Below are 24280 nucleotides of genomic sequence, written 5' to 3' on the forward strand. Positions count from 1 at the left end.
AAATTTAAAAACAAATTCCTCTGCTGCAATATATACTTTTTATATATATTTCCTCTGGTTTAAACTTAATTTTTTCATAGTTTAAGTAGCGACGCACATTTAAGAAACTACACTTTTTATATACTTAACCACGGCCTACCTAAATCTCCCGTTTCCTATTTCTAGTTCATTTTAATTTTAAAAAATGGATCTTTTTTTTTTGCAATGCGTCTCGGGTTTGTAATGTTACCGAAATTTTGATTCACAAATTTAAAGTTTTAAGAACTTATATATCATAGAAAAATATGTTTAAAAAATTTCAGTAAACTTTACAAAATTTATTTGATAGCTTTACAACCACTTGAGATGCAAAAGACCAAACTCTTTTGAACAAAAAAAAACAAAGCAGGGTATACAGGATGCGAAAAAGAGCATTAAAGAGTAGCTTTCTTCCCTCCGCGCTTGTCCATTAGATGAATATTTTAAAGGAGAGGTAAGAGAAAAAGGATGCGCAGAGAAAATTAAATAATAAAACTGACCAAAATTTTTTTTTATGATTATTGCAAGACTGAATTCATTTATAGTATTACTAACTAAACAAGGTTTACAAAAAGTATATTCCAAAACTAAACCAGCTGCATGTGTAGTCACATCAAATATTATCTATTTGTTTGTAATACCATTATACAATCAGAACTGTTGGCCCGTTATTAAAGCTACGCAAACTTTTTATTGCTTTACGTTTGATTAATAACGGAATTGGAAAACTTTTACTTTTTCTTTACTCAGTAACAACTTTAAATGTTATTTTAATAACTATTAATATTCTAGTTGCATCACTTGTTCGAGAAAGGAGGGGCTTGTGGCCAGCTACTAACTCCAGAAAAATATGACTGTTGACCCTTTTGTGCAAGAGTGCCCTCCAAGCCGCGTGACAGCGGATAGGAAGAAGGAGCCGCAGAAAACAGCAGCGGTGGGCGATTGAAGGAAGCGTGGGCAGGTCGTTGCGATGGAGAGCAAGAGAGAGGAGACTGGGAAAAGGCAGTTGGCTGAACAAGAGGGGGTAACTGGATCGGTGCTGCACGAACGGGGCTGTTATAGGTTGGCAGAGGCAAGGGCGGATGGGAAGCTCCAAGCATGAAAGACAAAGGTGAGAGTTGGCTTTGGTCGGGGCTTTGTCCATACGAGAGGCTAGGGTCAGGAGGCCAAGTAGCATACAGCGGGGCTTGGCCTGTGGGTCGCTGGGGCGGAAAGGCGGGCGGATATAGTTGTGGAGACTGCTGAGGTGAAAAACTGGTCACAGGACTGGGGAGGATATGCCCTGCAGCGAGCTGCTCGGGAACATGCTCACTGCTGAAGCCACCAGCATAAATTCTTTGTTCGGGCGCTTTAAAAACGTTTTCCTTCGACGTCGCTGCAGACGTTGTCACGGTGGTCGCCTCACCGCTGGATGCCTCCACGCTTGCCTTGGCGGCTGCCTCCACTGAGTGCTTTCGTTTAGCAAGGTCGCGAGAGAGGCTGGTGTAAAAGTAAACCAGGATTAGTCCCGTCCCCCTAATTCGAGAACAGACAGCGAGGTACCGGGATGCTCCCCGCTTCTCCTTCGCCTGCTCTCGCAACTTTTCCGGCGCTATGCATCCTGAAAAGCGAAAAGTTATCATCGATCCAACGGAGGGGCAGGCCAATAGCGCTCAGTACCGATTTTATGACAGATGATGGTGACCAGAAATTTGCCACGTGTGCTGTCGCGGGAGAGCGTTTGAAGGCAGTGTGGCATGTACTTCCGACTAAGGTCGAGGCCCATCACATAAAAATCTAAAGCAGAGGTTATGGGAAGCACAAGGGAGCTGGCGGCGGACGGATACCTCTGAAAATTGGGTCGCAGTTTCCAACAACAAGAGCCTTCCTTTCTTTAAGTAGTTTCTCGCACAAATTACTAGAGAAAGTACGGAACGCCCGCACAAAACTGAAACCGAGCAGAGTTAAAAGTATACCTGTACTCTCTCTCATTGCTTTTATTTAGCGGTTCAAGCCAGCTGGCATATATTTTCTAAAAGGGCAAAAAGATATGAACAGTCGAGCTAATTCAGGCATTAGATAAAAGTACTCTGGAGCCTCTCTTCACACAGATATCCTCGATCTCCTCTTTTAAATACGAAAGACACTTCCGCTCTGCAAGACTTCCCGCTTAATATGAATATATTCATGAATATCGGTTCCCTTAAACAAGCGTATCATAAAAATATATTCGAAAAACAATTTTTCTTGCATAAAAACTTCAATGATAAAACACACGGAGCATACCAATAGTAAGTGTCTCGGGCAGCAGAGCAAAGACAGACTTTTATATAATAATAAACCAAAAAAAAACAGATGTAAATAGTAATAATAAGTACGTCCAGCTCTTCACTGTCAGCAGTCGGAAGCATTCGAATCGTGAAAAGAGTAGAATCACCGACCTTAAGGGTGCCATCCCAAGTTTTATCGCTCGCCTCAAGCTAATAATAATAATAATAATAATAATAATAGGTATAGTAATAATAACAATCAATAGTAACATCGAGCCGAATCCCTTCTTCAACTTTGGGAGATAAAAGGATGCTCGGATCGATATCGTCTTCCTCCAGTTTTATAGGGGAGGCGCAAGCCCCCGACTGGTCCCTCAGCAGGCCTTAAATTCATGTAGGAGCGCAACAGTAACTTGGAATAAGCTAGCGGCGTACTACCGGACGATTGGCTCTGAGAGGGACGTGAATTGGACACAGGAGCAATGTCTGGTGGTTTTGCAGACGGCGCTGCTTCCCCTACTGTATGACTGGTGCAACGATAAGAGCCGAGCATGTGGGTATGGTTATAGAGAGAGCACCTGACCACCACGATCCGCTCGCCCTTGTGATCCTTCTTGATGTAGGATTGCGGTTCCCGTACAAACGTCTGGGAGTAAAAAAAAAAGTAGACTAGATAATGCAAAAATTTCACCACAAGACTTTCTTTTAGAAGCCTTGTTTTGAATTAAAATAAAGTAATAGCGTAACTTTAAACAACGTTTAGATAACTATACTCACAAATGATAATAAACAGAGCAACTTGTAGTATAAAGTAGTTATCATATAATATAAAACAAATTTCGCGATGTTAATAAGGATAACAGTAGGTAACGGACACTCTCAAAGTGCTTTTTCTTGATCTTTGCTTCCATTTCTGCCATCTCCGTCTGAAATCCGTCAGCTTTCATAGTGGCCAGCTTACTTAGAGGGACTTGCCCCTCTAATAAGCGTCTTATTTTTTAAACAATAGGTTAAACAGTTAGATTTAAAATTCTATCTGTATAAAAAGATTCTATTTATTCTACTTGTAAGTTTTCTTAGTGAACCTAAAGTTGATAATGTAAAAAGTAAAAAAAAACTCTAAACAATATTAGCAATTACAACATTCTGCATTTTTTTTTAAAAAAAAGGTTACCGTAAAATATTTGAAACATTTGATACACACCTAATCAGGTAAACGACACAAAAGATAACCAAATTTTAAGGTCATGGAAAGTTTAAAAGAAAAAAAAATTACACTGCAAAGGATAACTCCTTATCTCGAATTGAATTTAAAATGAGAGAAAGTTGTGTTTTATAGGCTTTTTCCGTGTTACGAAAATGCTGAAACAGAACTTTTTCAATTTCACGAGCAAAGTAGCCAAATTTCGCATCTAAAAATATATTTTAGTAAATGACTAGAAAAATGGGTCAAAGCTATTAAAAAAATTCATTTATGTTGTATAAAAAAGATTAACCTCTGTCTTTATTATCATCAGGATTTTGGTCTCCTTTGGAAATCCTTTGATCTAATAAGTATAAAGAATTAGCTAAGAACTTTTAAAAATTGTAGAAATTGCATTAAAATACCGAGGCAGTGATAGATTTTGTTTATAAAGTTAAAACGTTGTTGTTGTTCGTCAGTGGAGGATTTCATCTCAATCTTAACTTTTTCATTTAAACTTTTATTACTACTATATAACTTACTACAACTATTACCATAATTATTATTGTTGTCAAAGTTATCATCATTATGAAAATAATTAATATTAGAATCTTGATCAGCAGTGGAAATAGGATTAGTAACGTTAGAGTTATTAGTCGATGTGTTAGTATTAGAAGAGTCGCACAATTCGGCTTGGCCTTTAGAATTATTGTTATTCAAGCTTTCAATATAATAGTCGATATTATCTAAATAAAATTCATTGTCATGAACTTCAGAATTATTTAAATCGAAACGATAATAGAAATTCCCAGAGTTTGTTTTCAGCGAACCACTATGAGTATTCGAGGAACTAGTATGCCAACGAGAAGTAGAAACTTCTATAAACCAATAAGGATACATTGTATATGAAACATAGCTTTACAATAATAGTAAATTTAACATAAAAAACAATCACTTTAAAAAATATAGTTATTTATAAATACAATGAATACTTACCGCTGGAGGAAGGATCTCCTGAGGAAGATAGCTCACATAAACTATCTTTTTCAGGAACATCGGACTTATTACTGCTCATAAGACTTTAACTGAACGTTAACAAAGTTTGATATATAGGAACTACAATTCAGATTAATTACTATTAAGTACAACTCTTTCATTAACTCTGAACTATTTAACATTCTCAATCATTACTTATCCATTTGTCATCCCCGCCTCGCAAAAGTGTACAGCTAATTTTTCGTTACTTCAAAGTAATGCACGTTTCTAACCCTTGCTTCAATGACTAAATTACCCTCGACAGGCAGACTCTCCATTTAATAGCAAATTAAAAAACCAAATACAGCGTAAACTAAATAAAATTATTCTCATTATAAAAAGTACGTGAAGAAAGACAAATGAACTTTTAAAGTTAATTAGGTAAACAATCGTTGCTTCCGTCCGGTATCTTTTTAACTTGGAGAACACTTTGGATTGAAAAATAGTATTGAGTAAAACTATAATCCTACTAAAGTATATCATCATAGTCAAAAGGAAAACTTCTCCATCGTACTTCTTCAAGACTGTTCCTCGATAAAAGAACTCGTTTTTTTTTAAATTTTTTCGAGAAAAGATCTATTTTAGATTCGATTTAGACTGAAAAGCAATAAATGCTGGTATTTATCGCAATGAGTATCTTTATATACTACTAATTCCATCGTACATGCAACACGATATACTACTAGTATTTTGACCAGATTTGGCCAAAGTGCGTTATGTTGCAGGCACTCAAACTTTGCTAGCGACAACTGATGTGTTTAGTGTTGCAAGTACAATGTAATTACTCGTACATAAAGACATTTATTGCCATAAATACCAACATTTATTTCTTTGCAATCTAATTTGAATCTAAAATAAACCTCTCCTGGAAAAATTTAAAACAAAACGAGCGCTTTCTTCAACGAACAACCTTTAAGCAGTACGATGGAGTATCAATATTAATGTCATAAAGATTCCTCATTTAATACAGTGAGATACTTTAGTTGGGTTACAAACTTAGTCAATGCTATTTTTTTCCAACCCAAAATGTTGCAGTAAGTAAAAATTAACTTCTTCTATATTGCGTGTCTTCTTTTCTATTATAATTGTATGGACGTTCTTTGTCTTTCTTAAACCGTTACTGCGTTCTTTAAGGTTCGACAGCTCTGTCGTCTTGTCCTGGCCACGATAACATTTGTATTTGTATTACCGTAGTCTATCAATAACATCTCTTAATTAGTTAAGTTTTCCTTAGAATAGTCAGCTGCCTACTACTGATCCTTAACTGTTAGCTATTAATTCCTATATGAATTTAGTATTTCTTAATTGATCTGTTATTACACGTTTTGCAGTCCTGTAGCCTAAAACAATAACAGTTGATAATTATACTGCTTTCTCTAAAACTATAGAAGAGGTAACTTTGTAGCATAATGAAATAAGAAGGTAGCAGAACAAGAAAAAATAACGCTTCTATTTATTATTTTTCTTAATAAATTTGCGTGTGCTCGATATCTTCAAGTGCAGACTTCTTTAATTTTTATTTACAACGCAAGTCAAGTCTTCAAAATTAGGTTGTAACTAGACTAAATTTGAGTTTACATAGGGCTTAGGTATGTCTATCCAGGGTATGTAAAGAAATTCCTGTGCTCAAAAAAGGTCTGGATGCACCCCTTCACGATGGTAGAAGCGATAGCTACGCGATTGTTGTTGTGAGCAAAGTGAATCGCGATAATCAGCAGCCGTAGCAGTTTATTTTGCTTGCAGTACAGTCACATTGAAGGCCTGTTGAATGCCCAGTCAAGTGAAGCGTATGACATTAAAGGGTCATACGTTTATTACATATAAGCACATTCTTGGTGAGTCAAGACATTGCTCTTCGCGCACAGATTGAAATATAGATGATTTCACTGGCAAAACTTAGGGGTATTAAAAAAGCAAAAAAATCAAAATGCCAAATCTATGACAGCTTTATATACTTTTTATTAGTTTGTTATTCGCTATATACCCATAATTCACTCTTTTCTTCTTTGTGTACTTTTTAGCGGTTAAAATCATTTATCGACCAAGAGACCTTGAAGAAGTCAGTTAACACCAGTTGTTCCTTTTGACCAATAATTCTCGAGAAATTTTGACTAAAAAACACTATTTTATTAACTCCCCCCGGATAGCTTATACAGTTTTTAAAGCAGTTACGCACAAAGCGCCTGCATTGCTGCCTTGATATTCGTCCCAAAGTATGCCCCGTTTTGCCGTCACGACAGCTTTTTTTCATTATGACCTGCTTGAGGCTGTAAGAGGATTGCGCAATGCTCTTTCTTGTTCGTTACTGCGTTGGTTTTTACGCCCCACCCTTGGCTCCAGATAGCAAGCGTTTATAAGGAAAATCGCCAGTGCTGACATATTAGATTTAATTTTTCGACAAAGGGTGATGCTGGGTGGTGATGTAAAATGGATGTGCGTGTATTGGTTTGCAGGGTCCGGCTGACCTATATAAATAACGCAAACAGCGGTGGAGACAATAGAAAACCCCTGCAGATTATTTTATACATAAAGATGGAACATTCGAGTTTAAACAGTAGTTTTTAAAATAAAATTAACACGAATTAGCTGACTCAAAATTTTTAACGGCTAATCTTAACTGTAGAGTTTAAAAAAAGCTCATTTTTTACTTGGCGCTACGTGTGGAGCATACCCATGTCTACTCCTAGCAGCTCAGTCACATTTACAATCTTGGGGCTTATAAGCCACTCAGAGAGAGTCCGGAGATCGGCTTAGTCATATTAAGTGTTCCTGTATTATATCGGATGAGGTAAAGGTTTTCATTTTTAAAGTAATGACTCGTTGTCTTAAGCTACAATGTGCAGTTACAATTTGCTTAATATCTTTACATTATTCTTTTTTAATGCTTCATTGGCTAATATTCATTATCTAATTTTTATTAAGCAACCTTAGGCAATCAAAAACACCTTTAACTATTACAAATTAAGTTAAAATAAAATTATAGTGATGGTTTATAAAGTTGTTAATTTGAGTTCTACATGCATATCTCCTCAGTTTGTGTCCTTTGATCCACTATAATTATCTAATTCTATTGGATGGTGAAGACTGGTACCAAATTAAGTAAAATCTTTGTAATCTTATGGTGGAATATTTAGCTCTGCACAGACAATTAAAAAAAATGAAAATTTAACTAAATGAAAACTTTTAATTACTATGTTAGACTTTACTTAATACCTCTTGTTTTTAGCTCAGTAGCTCCTCCTCTTGGTGAGATAAAGTGTAAATTGTTATTATTTTAAGTACTGCTTTTTTTCTAAGATTAACGTTAAATTTATATTATAGCGTCTTTTAAAAAGGGAGATCATATTAAACGTAAAGAGGTAATTTTTATTTCCTTCTGTTAGCTACATATTAATAAAGTTTAAGCCTTATTTCTTAATTTTATTTTTTGTTAATCAAAAATTATAGAAAGCAAACCACGTTAATGAAAGCTTAATAAATGAGAAAAATCCAAAAAATATTCAGTTGGAGAGCCTAGTTATCCTTGAGCAGAGAGAGACAAAGGAAGAAAGCAAAAAGTTTGATATTTGGATTAATGAATTTAAAAGTTTAAAAATGGTAACAATTCTTTTATTTTTACTGCTTATATAAATATTAATTGTAAGAACTAAAAATAATAAACGCATTAAATAAACTTAAACTTACAGTTTGCTATAATCTAACCCTTCCCTTTGACTTAGTGTGTATATTGAAAAATTCTACCAGACTTTCTTTAATTTAGCTTTTTAAACTCCTCTATAGAACTTGTATAATAAGGTTGAAGCTAAGCTTAAAAACTTAACTGAATTAAGGAACAAGGTGGTTTCACCCAGGAGAGGACTTAATATTACGTTGCATAATAACAGCCCCATTAGTTTCACTATAAAAGATTTTTTAATACTGGAAGAAAACACACTATTAAAAGAAGTACTCAAACATCAAGTAGGAACTAGAAATTTAAATAATTTCTTGTGGTCAACAGAAAAATTAATGCGTTTCAAACTTCACGAATTAAATTTAACAGAAATTCTGCTGGTAAGTAGGCTTGGGCTTATTACCCAAAAATTTTGTAATTAGCAACATTATTCGTGAAGGATCAACTGTTAAAGAATTTTCTGCAACCATGCTTAACTAAAGGCTTAGAACAACTTAAAAGATCCGCAAGGAATATATATATATATATTTGGCAATTATTATTATATTTGCTTTGAAAACAGGGCAATCCAAAAGCATCATTTAAAATTAAATAAGTTAGTAAGGGAAATTGAAGGCGCACAAAAGTCCGGTATATTTGATATAACAATAATAGCATACATCTTTCTTAGAATAGCATTGCCTTAATTATACTCAGTTATTTTATTCACCAAAATATTTAAACTGTATTATTTTAGAAAAATATAAGTTGAAAGGTGCTATGAAAGATATTGAGGAGACAGTAGATGCTGTTGAAAAAAATCTTAACAAAAAAGACAAATTTATTGAAGTTCAAAATGAGGAGAATACAGAATTTGACACGGTAAATAGTTATATAATAAAATTTATTATTAAATGTCAATTTCGGCTTTTTGTTAAGGTGGCTAAATTTACCGATATTGAAAGTGAGAGCAGCGGTAATATGGAGGATGAAAAGGTTTATTCGTTAATTACTATAATTATTGCAAAGGGGTTAAAAAACTATGGTAAATCTTTGCAGAAGGCTAACTCATTCCTTGCATTATATTCTCATTTTAGCTCACCCATCTCTTGGATTCTGAAAATAATGAATACGTTTTAACGAAAGCTCGAAGTTCAATTGGTTATTACGAGGACCCTCTGCTTCTACAGGATATAGCAACAATGGTATACACTTTCTTTCTCTTCCAGCTTACTTAAGGAATAAGCTTGCTAAGTAACAAAACCGAGATATTTTAATGGTCTAGCAGGCTTAGGAATCGTATATGGTCTATCCAAACTAAAAAGCAGCTTAACAGGTATTTAAGTTAAGAGGGAAGGTAAAATTGTGTTGAGCGATTCCTATATTGATAAAGTTATCTTTGTAGATTAGCGATTAACAAGTTAATTTTAGGTTTTTTGTTATACCTTACTATTTTTACGTAAGACTTAACCATTCTTTTAATAAATATATAGTGTTAAAAAAACCAAAAAATAGGACATTATCCCGCTCTTTTTAACAAGAGAAATTGTGGTTTTTCGGTGTAGCATTGATTTTAATTATTAATCAATCTAACCTTAAAAAAATTCCATAAAGTTATATAGCTTAACTAAAATTTTACACTAATCAACTAGTTAACTCGCAAACTTCTTAAATTTATTTTGTTACCAACTAAGAAATGTCTTCTAGACGCTCAGCATCCGTAAGGCGCTTCATTAAATAAGGCGACCTCGCCATTAATAGTAGCCGGTAGTTCGATAACCTATTAATAATAATGTAAAAAGGGTCCTCAAGCAAGTAAATTTGGAATAATTAATATTTTTTATAGGTAAGCTACTCATTTTTTTTCGGGTTAATATTTGAATTGCTTGGAATGCCATCTTTCTTTGGTTACGTCCTCGGAGGGGTCGTAGTCGGTCCTTCCGGTTTTGATAAATTACAGGCATTTATTTAAATCTAGCAGTCAGTTTCCATGGATTTATTTTATATTAATGGTCAGAATATGGTGCAGGTGGAAACCCTCGCCCAGTTCGGCCTATTTTTCATTTTATTCATTTTAGGGTTAGAATTTAACTTTGAAAAAGTAAAAAATAATTTTACAATTTCATTAGCAGGTTATATTATATTTCACTTTAAAAGATCTTTTAATAAAGTTTTGTCGCCATGCATATAGGAACGCTTTTAGTAGGGCTTTTTACAACACTTGGAACTGTATTTATAGTGAAAGCTATAGGAGAAAGTTTTTCCGCGGGCTCCTTAACTGGTTTCATAACTTCATTTGCTCTTCTAGTTTCTATTTATTGCAATTTAAAACCAAATGGTTAAACATAAAGGCTGTTGTTGCTTCCTCTCAAGCACCGTAGTTGCCTTGAAAATGCTTACTAATGAAGAGGTTTTCGTTTACTAAATGTAACACACTACAATGTTTTGTATAACCACAAATTTTTTTATTTAATTATGTTAGAAAGAGAAAAGTTACGGGCAAGTTATGCTAAACATGTTGGTTATACAAGATATTTTGTTTGGTTTAGTTATTACTGTGCTTCCATTGCTTCGTACGGGCATAACTCCTATTGATATAATGAAACAGGTTCAGCTCGTACAAAATTTTACAATTAATTTAAAAATGAGCTTATTCCATGTCATGTGACGTAGCTCTTTACAAAGCTGTGCTGCTTCTTGTTTTTCTGCTTTCTATACTATGCGCTTTTGCGATACGTAGCAATTTTTTTGCTTAGATGGTCTTCAGGTAACCTTGATATATTTCATCCTTCTTTTAGAGTTGAACTCTAACAAGGCCTGCCTGATATTCAAGGCAGTAACGAGCTTTTTACACTTTGTGCAATCTCATTTTGCATGATAACCTACGTGATTGCAAATCAATTGGGTCTATCTGTAGAAATGGGCTGTTTCATTTCTGGTGTCAGTGTCAGTCACAATGATCACTACGCTCAAGTGTGTAATCATATTTCTAATTTTTTTTTTAAGAATAAGTTTGCTGGTAAAACATTAATTAACAAATAAGTTCCCTTCGTGTAGAAAGCAATTAAACTTCTGGAGCCGCTACGCGAATTGTTTGGATGTTTGTTCTTTGGGACAATTGGTTTACACATCTACCCCTTATTTCTTTTAAGACAATGGAGGAAAGTTACTTTATAAAAAGGATTCTGCTTTTAAAATCATTATAATAATAAAATCAACAGACTACTGCTGTTCTTATCAGCAATCGTTATTTTGTTGAAAACATTTGTCGGATTTGTGGTGTTACACAAAATTTTCAACTTTAGTAGAAGCATTTCTGCTCTCACCGCCTTTGGGTTGTCTCAGATTTCGGAGTTTTCCTTTGTTATTGCCAGGTAAAAAATAATTTAATGTAACCCCTATAATTATTTTTTAACACAAAGTTTATAATTATAACGAAAGCCGAGGATGGCGGATAGGTATAATTTCCAAGGAGGACTACTTCATCTTGCTAGGTAATGTAAATCGGAACAGTAACCTGTAACTACCAGTTGGATAAAATGTCTCTAGGTGTAACAACTCTCACCCTTATCTTTGTGCCCGTGCTATTTAAAACCAGCAAACGGTTTTTTTTTCTTTAAAACTCTCCTGTGTTATCAAAGTTGAATTAAATTACTTTTCGCGCAATTACTTTACTGATAATTGTTATTTCAATACCCCAAAGAGTGGATGCCCACCTTAAGGAAACATAAAATCATTAAATAAGATATCAACGACTAAAAATAATAAGATTTTTGTAAAAAAAAACCACTTTTAAAGAAAATTGTAAAACAATATATAGCAAAAAAAAATAGCCAGCTTCGTCAATACAAGTATAACATTCTTTACAGTGCTTTACAACAGTACTCCATTTTATTTTTTTTTAATTTTTTAAAAATTTAAAGGAAAAAAGATGATCCACAAAAATAAAATAATAGTTCAAACTTTCTAAAGTAAATGGTTTTAAGAGGCTTGCTGAAGGGCATAAAGTAAACATAGCTTTCGAATACTAAGTGACGAGGAAGGCAATCTTGAGTTACTAAAAATTTAACATTATTAACACCTTTTGCGAGAATTAAAGGATTTCTTGTGTTCATTCTGAACGGAACAAATTTATAAAGTAGGTAACTAAGTATATAAGATTAAACTAACTTATAAGAATTAAGCCAGAGTAAAAGACTGCGATTTATTCAAACGTCAAATGCGAAAGATTTATAAAGAGAACACCTACAATTCCTAAAAACAGGTTAACACCTATACTTAAGCTTTATTAATTCTATGCAAACCCCTTTTAGTAGAGGCATAAAGTATAAGATCCTCAAAGAGTATAGCAGTAAGACATAATTCTTTACATATATACAGAGAGAAAGATGATATTAGTTAGCAGGAAAAAATTAAGCAATTTTTTTAAGTAGAAATTTACTATAGTGAAAGGTGCTAATAAATAAAAACGATAGTGGGAGTCAATAGGCTATTATATACTTTAATTCCTACTTAGCCCTGTTTATAATGATTTATTAGTATATTGTTATAAATTGGAAATAGTTAAGCGCAATTAGTAAAACAACGACATCGCAAGACGTACTTCTCGCATAACCTTCGCAAAATAAAAATAAATTTATATATCACTGGTTAAAAGTAGAATAAGAAATATGCCTGCTAAATTTTAAACTTAATCTAAGACTAACTTCGCCGGAGATATTACGAAATTTTAAGGTGGGAGATACATTTTGACTTAGAAGATGGTAAAGCGCCGAACAAAAGAGAACAAACTAAACCAAATAACGAAAACTTTATGTGAAATTGATAGTATTTTATGTAAAACCCCTAGAAAACCTTAAAAATAAGTCAAGGTACAGTTATCTAGGCATATTAAATAATTATAACAAATATAACACCATCAAAAGATATATTAAATTATAAATTAAAATAATAATCCAAAAGAATACAAAGTTATAATGTAATAAGTAGAAAATGTTAACTTAAGACAACAAAAATACCCACTAATAACCCTTAACCCTAAAAGTGCATGAAGCCTGCAATATTAACAAATGAGTGTAAAGAAGACCTAATGAGTGAATTGCACTGTTAAAAGGCTATAAAAATTTTCACTTCACATCTTTATAACGTCGGAGGACTGCTTTTATCTGTACTTGTCCTGTTGAAGAATTAAAAGATGGACTTTCAAAATCGTGTTGGCAATAAGTTCGGTAGCGGTATGATCGGCTATGAAGAGGCCAATGTAGACCGCCGTGAACGTCTACGTAAACTTGCCATGGAAACTATAGATCTAACGAAGGCCTCTTTATAAATTCTCGTGTACAACCATGAAATTATTATATTTTTTAGGATCCCTATTTTTTTAGAAATCATATTGGCTCTTATGAATGTAAATTGTGTCTCACATTGCACAATAATGAAGGCAGTTATTTTGTTCACACCCAAGGAAAAAAACATCAAGAGTACTTGCGCAGAAGAGCCGCGAAAGGTTGTAATTGATAATCTGAGGGCGTATAATATTGTTAATACAAATTTTTACTTATTAAAAGAGGCTAAAGACGCAATTCCTCTACCACAGTTGAGCCAACCTCGAGTTCAATTTAAAAAGTTTGCCAAGATTGGACGCCCAGGTATTTTTTTTATTAATATTTATGATAATACTAGTACAATATATTTTTTACTAAAAGGTTACAAAGTAATCAAAGAAAAAAATCCAGTTACTCAACAGCACGCTCTACTTTTTCAAGTATTATTGCTTTATAATCACTTTTAAGCCAAGTATCTAAGAAATCTTATATTATATATGTATATATATATGCGTACATAAAAAACTAACTGTTTTAAATATAGCTACTTATATATAAGTGTACTTTTTAGAGTTTTTTTACTTGTTATATTTTAAATAAATAAATATATTATAAAGTCATTTGTAGCAAAAATTTACTTTATTAACTTTGATTTTAAGATTGACTACCCGGAAATAGCTGAAGGGATTCGCCCGAGGCACCGATTCATGTCTGCCTACGAACAAAGGAATGAAGCTCCTGATAAGGTTTGTCCTTTGCACGGAGCAAATTATTATTATTACCATTAACATTTAGAACTGGCAATACCTCCTCTTTGCTGCTGAGCCGTATGAAACGATTGCCTTTAAAATACCCAGTCGGGAAGTTGATGAATCGGAGGGTTTCTTTACTTTGTTTACAAGCCTTCATATTTATTTATAATATGCTTTCGTTAATTAACTGGAAGGGAAGTTTTTTTATGAGTGGAATGCAGAGACAAAACAGTTCTTTATACAAGTCCCTTTTAGAACATCTACAGGAAGCAACGCTCTTCCGCTCTACGCCCCAAATGCCGTGCCTATGCGGACGATTCCCCCCGAGAATCCCCTTAATCCGTACGCACCCATCAACGTTTAGTTTCGGCATTTCGTTACTTTTTTTTTTTGCGCGGTGATTGCAAAATAAAGCACGTCGTAGTTTTGTTCGACACTATTTGTGGATGTTCTTATAATAAAAGTGCTTTCTTAATCTTTTTCTGCTTGCTATCATAGTTTGACTGGGTTTGTTAAGATTTTTAGGGTATCTAAAACTACATTTTGCTAATTTTTTTTTATTAACCTCGTTATAATGTGGTCAATATTTTGGCGTTTTCTAGTGAAAAAGTGGTGTGCCTTTAACCTCACTTCATATAGTGAAATCTTCTTATATACCCCGGCAACTATGAACTAACAAAACGTAGATTTAAGTACTGACTCCCTAAAGTATAGGGTTAAGAGGATTTTTTGCCGAAGAATTAATTTCATCTTAGTAAATCTATGTAAAGAACGGAAACAATTTTTAAAAAAGTCTAAACAAAATACTCTTATGTGATGTTTATATTCGGCTTCATGAGCTACGCTCCGCCTGCTTGGGCCTTCGATGCGACGTAAACTGTGGCAGCACTACAATCCAGGAAATTCTGAGACCGTGCGCCGTGATTTATAAGAAACTACACTCCTTAATATTTCGCAACTAGTATAATTTTTCGAAGCTCAGTCATCGCTACTTTTAAAAACTGGCGGGGGTGCGCCCAACCACCGATGGGCGCGGACGATGAACTTATTGCGTGTTCTTTTCTTTTTGTTTTCAATAAATGTGAGCTTACTTATTGTAGGCTAGACTTTAAATATGATAACCGTCAAGCTTAGGTTAAGCTGTCTTCGTTTAAGGATATTAGGCGAAAATCAATATAATCAATTCTATTTCTCACATTATTTGGTTGCCTTCGTACCGTTCTTTAAAACTTGCCTTCAGTAGGTTTTTAAGCCTTCAACTTTGGTCTATTTAAAGTTTGAATCTGTCCTTAGCCTCAACCTATTGTTTAGCTCTCTTCTCATCTATACTGAATTCTTATTAACCTGTTTATTCTAAGCCCTATTTACTTTACTCCACTTATTCTGTTAGCACATTCCTTGGTGCTAATACGTTGACCTACTCCAGGTCTACAAAAAGTTGGGCATACGTTTTAAATGTGTCGAAAATTAAGGTTACTTTTAAAGCTTTTTACCGTAGGAATTAAGATTCTAGGTAAATAGAATTTCAGGTTTTAGTATTTAAAGGATTATCACATATCTGATTATTGTCTAATATTAAAGAGGGGTCCTGTAATTTTTTTAACAAAAATTAAGCCGCTCTTGCTTTTCGCTAGGGCGGCTTGCGGCAATCTACATACCCAAAGGTTATTTTAAAGAAGTTAAATGAAAACTTTACTTGTAAAGTAAAATAAATAGAAGAATGTAAGGTTTCGGTAGTATTTAAAACCTTCGTTTGTCTTTTAAATAAACAAGAAAGATAAGTTCAGGAGTAACAATTAATAATGGAGATTGCATAGGTGTTATACTTTGCTTTCATTAACCTCATCCAGTTGGCAAACGTATTGAATAAACGCCTCGTCTCTCTTATTTACTATAAAAATTTTAATTTTTAACAACAGTGTTTTATGCGGATAACGGAGCGTAACAAATAGTTTAGTTGAAAAAATAGCACACTACTCGAACTTTTCGGTGGTAAATAAGTAGGTGCGCTACACAACCAAAAGGGACTAGTTTCTTCAGAGAAGCATAGCTTTTAAAAAATCAGCCGTCAGTACTATAACTAAAATGTATGGCATCGATGACATCAGCACTTATTACGAATTTCGAAGTCTTAATAATGGTTTAATGGGCAGCACTGAGTTTCAATTGAAAAGTCTATGAAATTTTTAAGGCTTCCAAATTACTACCAAGCCACTAAAATAAAGTTGTATCACTCAATATAAAAATATACATTTAAAAAAAATGGTTTACCTACAAATTAATTTTTGTGCTATTTAACAAACCGATTTCAATACATCAAGAATTTTGCTTAGTTGACTTTAATGCTTTGGAAGCCCAGTTTTATTTTTTTGAGAACGAATTGTTATTTTGGTTATTGACCAACCGTTGAGAATTATCTAAGAAAATACTTTTATAATTAAAAACTTCCCTTTTTTAATCCCTGACTTTTTTTTTACTTCATGTAAACATAATAATGATTAAAACAAAGGTGATATTTTAGCTTTTGAAAAATATACTTCTTAGTCACTTGCCTCTACGAGAAGCAAGGAGTTATTTAAAATAGGCCCTAAAAAAATAATGTAATAAAAAATGTATTTTTAAATATCTTCGTTTACTAAAGACAAAAAATTGATTCCATAGTATTCATAATTTTTTAAACTGTGCATGTATATAATGTTACACATAAGGTGCTGTAAGGACTTTTTTTTATGGTACTGCTGCTAAGTAGTAGTTAAACAAAAAAAAGAAGTAAATTAACATGAAGAGTAAAAATGAAAGGTTTATCTAATAAATGTTTAATGCATAAGACTACGTGTTACGCTTATAACACATTTCATCTAATCTAATTGCTCAATTTTTTTTTTATACTATTAAATTTAGCTTTCCATCGGTGAACACGTGGAACTCCTGGGCATGCCCCGAAATTTAATAGTTTCTGTCCTTATATAGGGCTTTTGCTTACATTAAGTTTCGACCTTCTTTCATAATGTCCGACTATGAGGATGACGGTAGGGCTTATAATAATTAACATATATTTTCTTATAACACTAGTTTAATTTTTTTTGTTTCTTAGTTACTGAAAGAGTTAAATCACAAGTCACACTCCGAAAGGGTAGAGGATTTCAAAATAAACGGGATCAGGATTTAGGTTTTTAAAGCCTTCTTGTGTGAATAAAGAAGTTACATAAATTTTGTTAGGGTCCTTTGAGTCTATAGAAAGTAAAAACGAAAAAAATGTGGGCATTGAGCAGAGATGTAGGGCCTTACCATTTTTATACTGTAATGCAGTTTTATTCGTTTTAAAGCTGTAGAGGGGTGGATCTTGATAATTACTGGTTTACACGAGGAAGTTGCTGAAGATCATATTTACAACAAATTTGGTTTTATTAATATGTTACTTTTGGGGTATTTTTGTTGATAAACGTTGTGAAACGTTTAGGCGATTATGGGGAAATTAAGAATTTGCACCTAAACGTAGATAGGCGAACCGGGTTCGTAAAGGGCTACGCTTTGATTGAATATGAGACCCATTCGGAAGCGAGGGGTCAGTCAATATTACTTTGCAAAGCTTATATTTATTGAATTTTTTTTTAGCGGCCCTTGAACGCTTGAATAATCAAGATCTTTTGGGTTGTAAAATGAGTGTGGATTGGGCTTTTGTCAAACCACCTTATCTTACTGAGGAGAGAGGACGGCGACATTCTAGCCGCCGCAGCGATAGAAGCGGGTTTATACTTAAGCTTTAAATTTTTTTAGTATTTTTTTAAGTTTGTATTATAGTCGAAGGCGTGGAAGAAGTCCCTCCGACTACTAAATAGTATGAATCCATCGCCTTTTCCATTATACTCACATTGTTGATGACATGAGTCTACAGTCCGATGAATTTCTTAAAATCAAAATAATATTTTTATATAAAATTGGTCAACAACTAAGCATCCTTTTTATAAGTTATTTTGCATCCTTACATAGTTGTTGTCCTACTATCAGTAGTTAGTTTAATTCTTCCGATTCAATTTGATCTATCACCAACTTGTTACACTACATTATATGTCGTTCTTTTTTCTAAGTAAGGACTTTTTAAATGTATTGCGTTAAGCTCTGATACACTACTTTTTCAGGCAAGTGACTGGATGTTCCTTTTTAAGTTAGTTACTTTATAAAAGTTTTTGCTAGGAAATCTGTCTCGATTTTTAAAGGAGTTCATTACAGTTGGTAAGATGGCTTTGGCCTCGCAGCTAAGTATGCTTCGCTCGACTAGTTATGACAACTTTTTAAACCTAAGTTTATATGAGCACGTAAACGTTTTGCCTCTTATATTTTTGTTCGCGTCTATTGTTATTTTAGCACCGCTAATCGGTTACATAGCTGGAGTATGGTTTACAGTCTTGCTGAAATGTTTATATAATTCTGAAAACTGGGTTAATTTTTGTGTTTTCGTGGTTTCAATTCTTAAGCATGGAATTTTTTTTTTTTTAGGTTTTGTGACAGAATTTATTTCACTCTGGAACCTTTGGAGTGGCAGGGGTTTTAAAGTTTTTTTTTCAAAACTTTCGGAAGTAGCTGAAAAACTAAAAAACGTTGGGTTAAGGCGTGCAATTTGATCTGTCGTTCCAGAGAATTTTTAGTTGAGTTTAGCAATAAGAAAGAAAGCAGTTAAACACCCTAATAAATTATGGAATTGTACATTAGTATTTTTATAAGTGTTGACTTCGTTGAATATTTTATAAATGCAATAACTAAATGGTCCCAGAGTAAAAAAGTAAGGGAATGCGGGTAAGAGGAAGAAGCAAGACGAGATAGACAAATTTATAAAGCTTTACGAGAGAAGTATATACTACTAATAGTACTACCCTGTCTAGGGACGAGGATTAATAATCATAAAAAATTATACGGTAGCAATTTGAACTCTATGGTAGTCATACCTAAAGCCATAATATCTTACCTCAATGAGTGCGCTCGCTCAAGTATTTAACGTCCTTTCAACTTTAAGAGTTTAGAACGTGAGGCTCCTCCCTTCTGGTGAGCAGCTCCTACTCGGGAGGACCAGGCTAGCGGCAGCGGTGTGCTGGTTAGTGCTCCAGGCGGCCTCGAGCCTTGTACCTAAGACCATCTCTCCCGGTGGTGACTTTAGCGGTTTTTTATCACACTTGGCGGAATGACGGGAGTCCGGGCCCAATATTTTCCGCTCTCTCAATTCTTCGGGACAGTTATGATAGCCCTATAAAGAGTATGCACCGGCCCCAACCATCCACGCTGCTGGTGGGATCGGATTAAGCAGGTTTGAGATCCCCCATGGGCCTCCACTGTGACTTGACAAAAAAAAAGTTAAAACGTATAAATATTACTGCTATAGGAAGGGACGCTTAACTCTTGGGCAAAAAAAGTCATTTTACGCGTTTTTAACTAGTACAAAGCGAGGGCGTGTAACGACCCTAAAGGAAGTTACTTCTAGGAAGATGTAAGGGCGTTGTGCAACCAGAAATAAGTATAATAATTAGTAAAATTATGTTTAATTAAATATTTTAAAAATACAGAATAAACAAAAGAATCAGAACCAGAACAAGACCAAGAACAAAACAATACTCGATGAAGAATAAGAACAAGAACTAGGAAAAGAGAAGAACAAGGGAAGACACTTGACCAAAAAGAGAGTAAACGAAACTCAAGCATTCCTGTAGTTGATCAAGTCCATGTATACAAACGGGTAATGTAAAAAATAATAGAACGGGCTAATCAAGAGGACAAAGGGCTTAGAATTAGAAGGGTTGAGTACTGAGTATTACATTATTATGCCCTCCTCAAAAATCTTTATTCCAAAGATTACTTGTTAAGGCTCAACTTCTTTGACAAATCAAAATCAATAGACGAGATGACGGTACAGTCCCCATCATCGAAAAGGATTTTATATATAAAACGCTTAGGGTTAAAGACTTTTCTGTCTTTGGTAATTTTTTCAGCGTATCATGTACCGGAAAATGAAGTTTTGTAATAGGATGGGTCATCTTTGAAAAAATTTTTTAAATCTTTGTGGTTGTCTAGTTCATGTCGTTAGCCCAAGTTATTTCTATATTACCATCTAAATAGGACCAGTCGACCAAAAACTGCAAAATATTTCTATGTAGCCTAGAATTCAATATCGTTCGTTATTGGGCTGTTCGTGGTATCTGATCCGAAGTCATCACTAGTGGTGAAGGCCGTTCCTTGCCGCAAAAGTTTCTATATTGCTTCAATAAGTTTACGTGAAATACATAATGAATTTTCATAATTTTGGGAAGAGCAAGGCGGTAAGCCACCCTACCAATTTTTTCTAATACATTGAAAAGGCCGTAACATTTAAAGCACAACTTCTTTATAGGGTGAAGGGTTTTAATGTTTTTTTCGTCAAGCAAAATCCAGTAACCTACCTCAAAATTAACGTCCTCCCTCCTCTTGTTCGCTTGGTATTCTTGTTCCCTTTGAAAGGGTTTAAGGTGGTATCTCAACTCGGAACTAATCTCAGATAAGAATTGTACTCTGTATCAGCTTCCGGGGCCAAGGAATGAGATAGAAGGTTAGCATCAAACTGAGGATGGAAGCCATATAGCACAAAGAATGGCGAAACTCCAGTGTTATGGTTTATACTATCGTTATTTAAAAAATTCAGCAAAAGGAAGGTATTCCACCCAGTCGTCTTGTAAGTAAAAAAAAACTAAGATTTTTGCTCAATAACCTGATTACCACTTTCGTAAAGCCGTCAGACTCTGGGTAAAAAGTGGGCGATAAATTAACCTTGCACCCTAGGAATTGAAAAAAGTCACCCTTAAACTTAGAAAGGTACTGGGGACCTCGATCAAAACTATGCTTTAAGGGAACCCTTGTATTATATATACATATATTTTACAAAACTAGTCGCAACTTCTTCAGAGGTGATAGACTTGGAGACGGGGATGAAATGGCACAACTTAGAGGGAAGACATTTAACGACCATTACGTCGTCGTAGTTATGGTGCAGGAGAAGACCAGTAAAAAAATCCATGGTAATGCCCTCCCAGTTATTTGTAAATGGGAGCGGTTGCAATAGTTCGTAAGGCTTATGTCGTGACGCTTTAATTCTTTGGTAAGTGTCACAACTTCCTATGTAACCGGAAATTTCTCTCTTCATACCAGACCAGAAAAATCTCGAGTGATTAACTCATAAATTTTATATGTACCGAAACGCCCATTTAAACGAGAACTATGAGGATGCGCAATAATGAAAAGCAGTAATTCCTGATAAGGAACAACTGTTTTGTCTTTGTTATACATTACGGAGTTTTTTTAATGAAAATTGCCTAGTGGTAGTCTTAGCCTTCCTTATAATCACGAAATAACTTAGAGCTTTGCGTTTCCTTTTGTATTCGCGCTAAAAAATTATTATCGATAAAAATAGATAACGTACCTGAGTGAATGGTTTCATTCTTAGAAGACAATACAAAAGGGGTCTGAGGTGTGGGATTTGTGTTCCGCTCGAATTGAGGAAGAAGTGAGAGAGCGTCAGATTTTATATTAGTCTTTCCGGGCTAAATTTTATTTCATAATTATACTCAGAAAGATCGGTATCCAGGAAGCCTGTTTCCTATTTACAATTTGTTTTCGCTTAAAATATTCGAGATTTTATGGTCAGTTATAAAGGTAAAATTTTCTTGCGAGGGTAAAAGATAGCGCCTCCAAGTCCTAAGAACCTCAACAGTTGCAGATAATTCTTTATCGGGTGTACGATTGTTTAATTGTGAGCAGTGAACTGCTTAGAATAAGTTTCGACAGGGAGTGAACCATCTGCATAGACTTGATTAAGGTCAACCCCCAGGCAAGATCATTAGCATCAGTCTCAACCACAATTTTAAGATTAGGGTCAAAATGTCTTATTAAAATGGGAGTAGAACCCATTTAAGCTTTTTAAAAATAGCTTCTTGTTCTGCCTCCCAACGAAATTTATTTTCTTTCTTAAGAGCTTAATCAGTGTGTAGTAGCCACTTATAAATCTCCTGTAAAAGTTTGCAAAGCCCAAAAATTGTGGAAGTTTTTTTATCCTTATGGTGCCCCATTGGCAAGTACAACCAACTTTAAAGGGAACCATTTTTATACCCTACCCATGGTGGTTCAAATTTATAGTGACACTCGACTTCGGGTTCTGTTATACTTAGGTAGTTGTAAAAAGTTTAGTTGTGCTCTAAAGACGGTGCTCAGTCATAAACAACAGAAGTTTTCATGTTTGCGAAATAAAAGGGAGAAGCGTAGATCATGCTCGATCCTATAAATATTGTGTGTGATAGCAAATTATTGCTCAAGGACATTTGTTTTTTGCACACAGTGGCAGACAAAAAGTTGGGTCGCCGACATGACCTTCACCATGGCATATGCGCCGTGTTATCGCCACGACAATTCATTGTTAACAATGAAACCCGAGTATATCGCGGAAGCTTTGCTTTTTTAAAAAAAAAGGGCAGGAAAAGGCGTAATGGGTTTCTATCAAACGAAGAGCGCCTTGCTCTTCTTCGCATACTTTGTTACGCCTACAAGGGCGCTACTAGCTGGCATATGTTTCCAAGTATTGCTGTAGGTGCTGAAGTAACAATAGGCTCTCCAACGATGCGTCGCCGTGTCTTGTTATCAAAGTAAAAAGCAATGTACGTGTACCTTTTCACAGGGACTGAGATGTTGTGTATATTAAGCGCAAATGGCAACGACGAAAGGAGTAAGCACTGAGTAATTCCCGCAGTTAGCAGAAATAGCGGTGACAGCAAATTGCCTATACAACCATGTAAAACACGACCTAAGAGAGGGGTTGAGAAGTTGCAGAGTGCGCAGTGGACGCACAACCCACGCAACTTAACTTAAGGCCTTCTCAACATCTTCGAATACGGCTTCTGTGGTTCTCTTAACGTTAAAACCACGTGGTGAACTCTACAAACATCTTCAATCGACGCAACACAACCCTGTCAACTTTTTCTATGGGGAAAGCAAACTGTGCAATATTTAATAGGATTTGAATGAGGATGTGCCCTCTTGAAAAGAATACAATAGTAGCCGTTTTTCCAACGTTTGAAAGCTAAGCGGCATAACAGAGTTTGCTAGACAATCAGTCGGCTTATTGGCACCAGAGCATTGTTTCGGCATCACAATAAAAGGGACTGTATTGCTCGGCATTCCCATTATCGTCCTCAGCAGTAGCTCAAGCTGCAAGCACGAAATGAGCAGCGAAATGGTCGACAAAGGATGATTAGTGCGCCAATGAAAAGAGCATGTATAATAAATTGGTTTTAAAGTAAGAGCACATGTATTAATTTAGTAATTAGTGTCACTTGGTACCATTGTTCTCTTTTTAAAGAAATTGATGTACTTTGATCCCGTAAAACGCTTTTTTTTGAGTAAAGAAGTGGTCTTTAGATATAGTAAGCCTAGTAAAATAAGCTGTTAGATTGACTTTCTTGGCCTTGCATTCCTTTGAGAGGTAGAATGACATCAACCGCTTGCATTACCATAATGTAAAAATTTACAATAAGAAACACAATCCTGCTAAAATTTTACTTTTCGCTGTGTTAAAAAGTCAAAACTTAAATTATGATGGCCTTTTTACTTATACTTCTAATCTTTAATATCAATTTTATATAATATACAGCTTATTATTCACTGTGTTATTCACTGTGCGAACAGACGTCGAAAGTAGGTTGACGGTACAATCTACTTACAGCACGAGTTCGGGTTAGTTAATGCCCAAATTCATTGCCAATATAGTGTAAATACTTTAGCCTTCAGTTATTAGATTTATATATGATGGGAGTATTGATCTACTTTAGTAAAATTATTGTATAAATATATCAGATTTTATTTAATCTACATTTACTCGGTCAATAATATGCTTATTTTGGTACATGCTAAAAATTCACAAAATTTTAGAAGAAACTAACTCTTCCTTACTCACTTTTAATATAAGTTGGAGATACGACCTTAAATATATAAATAATAAACAGAAAATCTTAATGCAAAAGCATGGATGTGGAGTTTGTTAAGATTAATGGTTTGAGAAG

General features: G+C 34.4%; 3 protein-coding genes across 4 annotated transcripts; 2 read left to right on the forward strand and 1 right to left on the reverse strand.

Annotated features, from left to right (window-relative positions):
• Nucleotides 1-634: 634 nt before the first annotated feature.
• LOC135119405 (uncharacterized) lies at nt 635-4167 on the reverse strand. The gene is made up of 15 exons (XM_064043822.1): nt 3876-4167; nt 3764-3814; nt 3544-3679; nt 3143-3257; nt 2846-2913; nt 2706-2794; nt 2538-2650; nt 2376-2477; nt 2284-2320; nt 2087-2166; nt 1974-2029; nt 1845-1915; nt 1678-1794; nt 1561-1618; nt 635-1497 (listed from the first exon to the last, which is right to left on the reverse strand). The coding sequence occupies exons 1-15, from the start codon at nt 3940-3942 to the stop codon at nt 816-818; spliced, it is 1842 nt and encodes a 613-aa protein (XP_063899892.1). The 5' UTR covers nt 3943-4167; the 3' UTR covers nt 635-815.
• Nucleotides 4168-13294: 9127 nt separating this feature from the next.
• Nucleotides 13295-14624, forward strand: LOC135119408 (splicing factor 3A subunit 2-like). 2 transcript variants are annotated; one of them, XM_064043826.1, is made up of 7 exons: nt 13295-13454; nt 13505-13643; nt 13705-13785; nt 13843-13901; nt 14121-14207; nt 14257-14341; nt 14408-14624. In XM_064043826.1, exons 1-7 carry the CDS (start codon nt 13332-13334, stop codon nt 14575-14577), a joined length of 744 nt encoding a protein of 247 aa, XP_063899896.1. In that variant the 5' UTR covers nt 13295-13331; the 3' UTR covers nt 14578-14624. The 2 variants fall into 2 exon arrangements, with proteins under 2 accessions (XP_063899896.1, XP_063899897.1); XM_064043827.1 differs by having other exon boundaries at nt 14469-14624.
• Nucleotides 14625-17157: 2533 nt separating this feature from the next.
• LOC135119419 (RNA-binding protein rnp-4-like) lies at nt 17158-18130 on the forward strand. Its single transcript, XM_064043841.1, has 7 exons — nt 17158-17242; nt 17308-17382; nt 17433-17489; nt 17540-17614; nt 17674-17778; nt 17829-17961; nt 18015-18130. Exons 1-7 carry the CDS (start codon nt 17221-17223, stop codon nt 18046-18048), a joined length of 501 nt encoding a protein of 166 aa, XP_063899911.1. The 5' UTR covers nt 17158-17220; the 3' UTR covers nt 18049-18130.
• Nucleotides 18131-24280: the final 6150 nt, after the last annotated feature.

Source organism: Zophobas morio, unplaced genomic scaffold, assembly GCF_036711695.1.
Source record: "Zophobas morio isolate AGI-343-1 ecotype UQ-CSIRO unplaced genomic scaffold, CSIRO_AGI_Zmor_V1 ptg000259l, whole genome shotgun sequence".
NCBI classification, from domain to species: Eukaryota; Metazoa; Arthropoda; class Insecta; order Coleoptera; family Tenebrionidae; genus Zophobas; species Zophobas morio.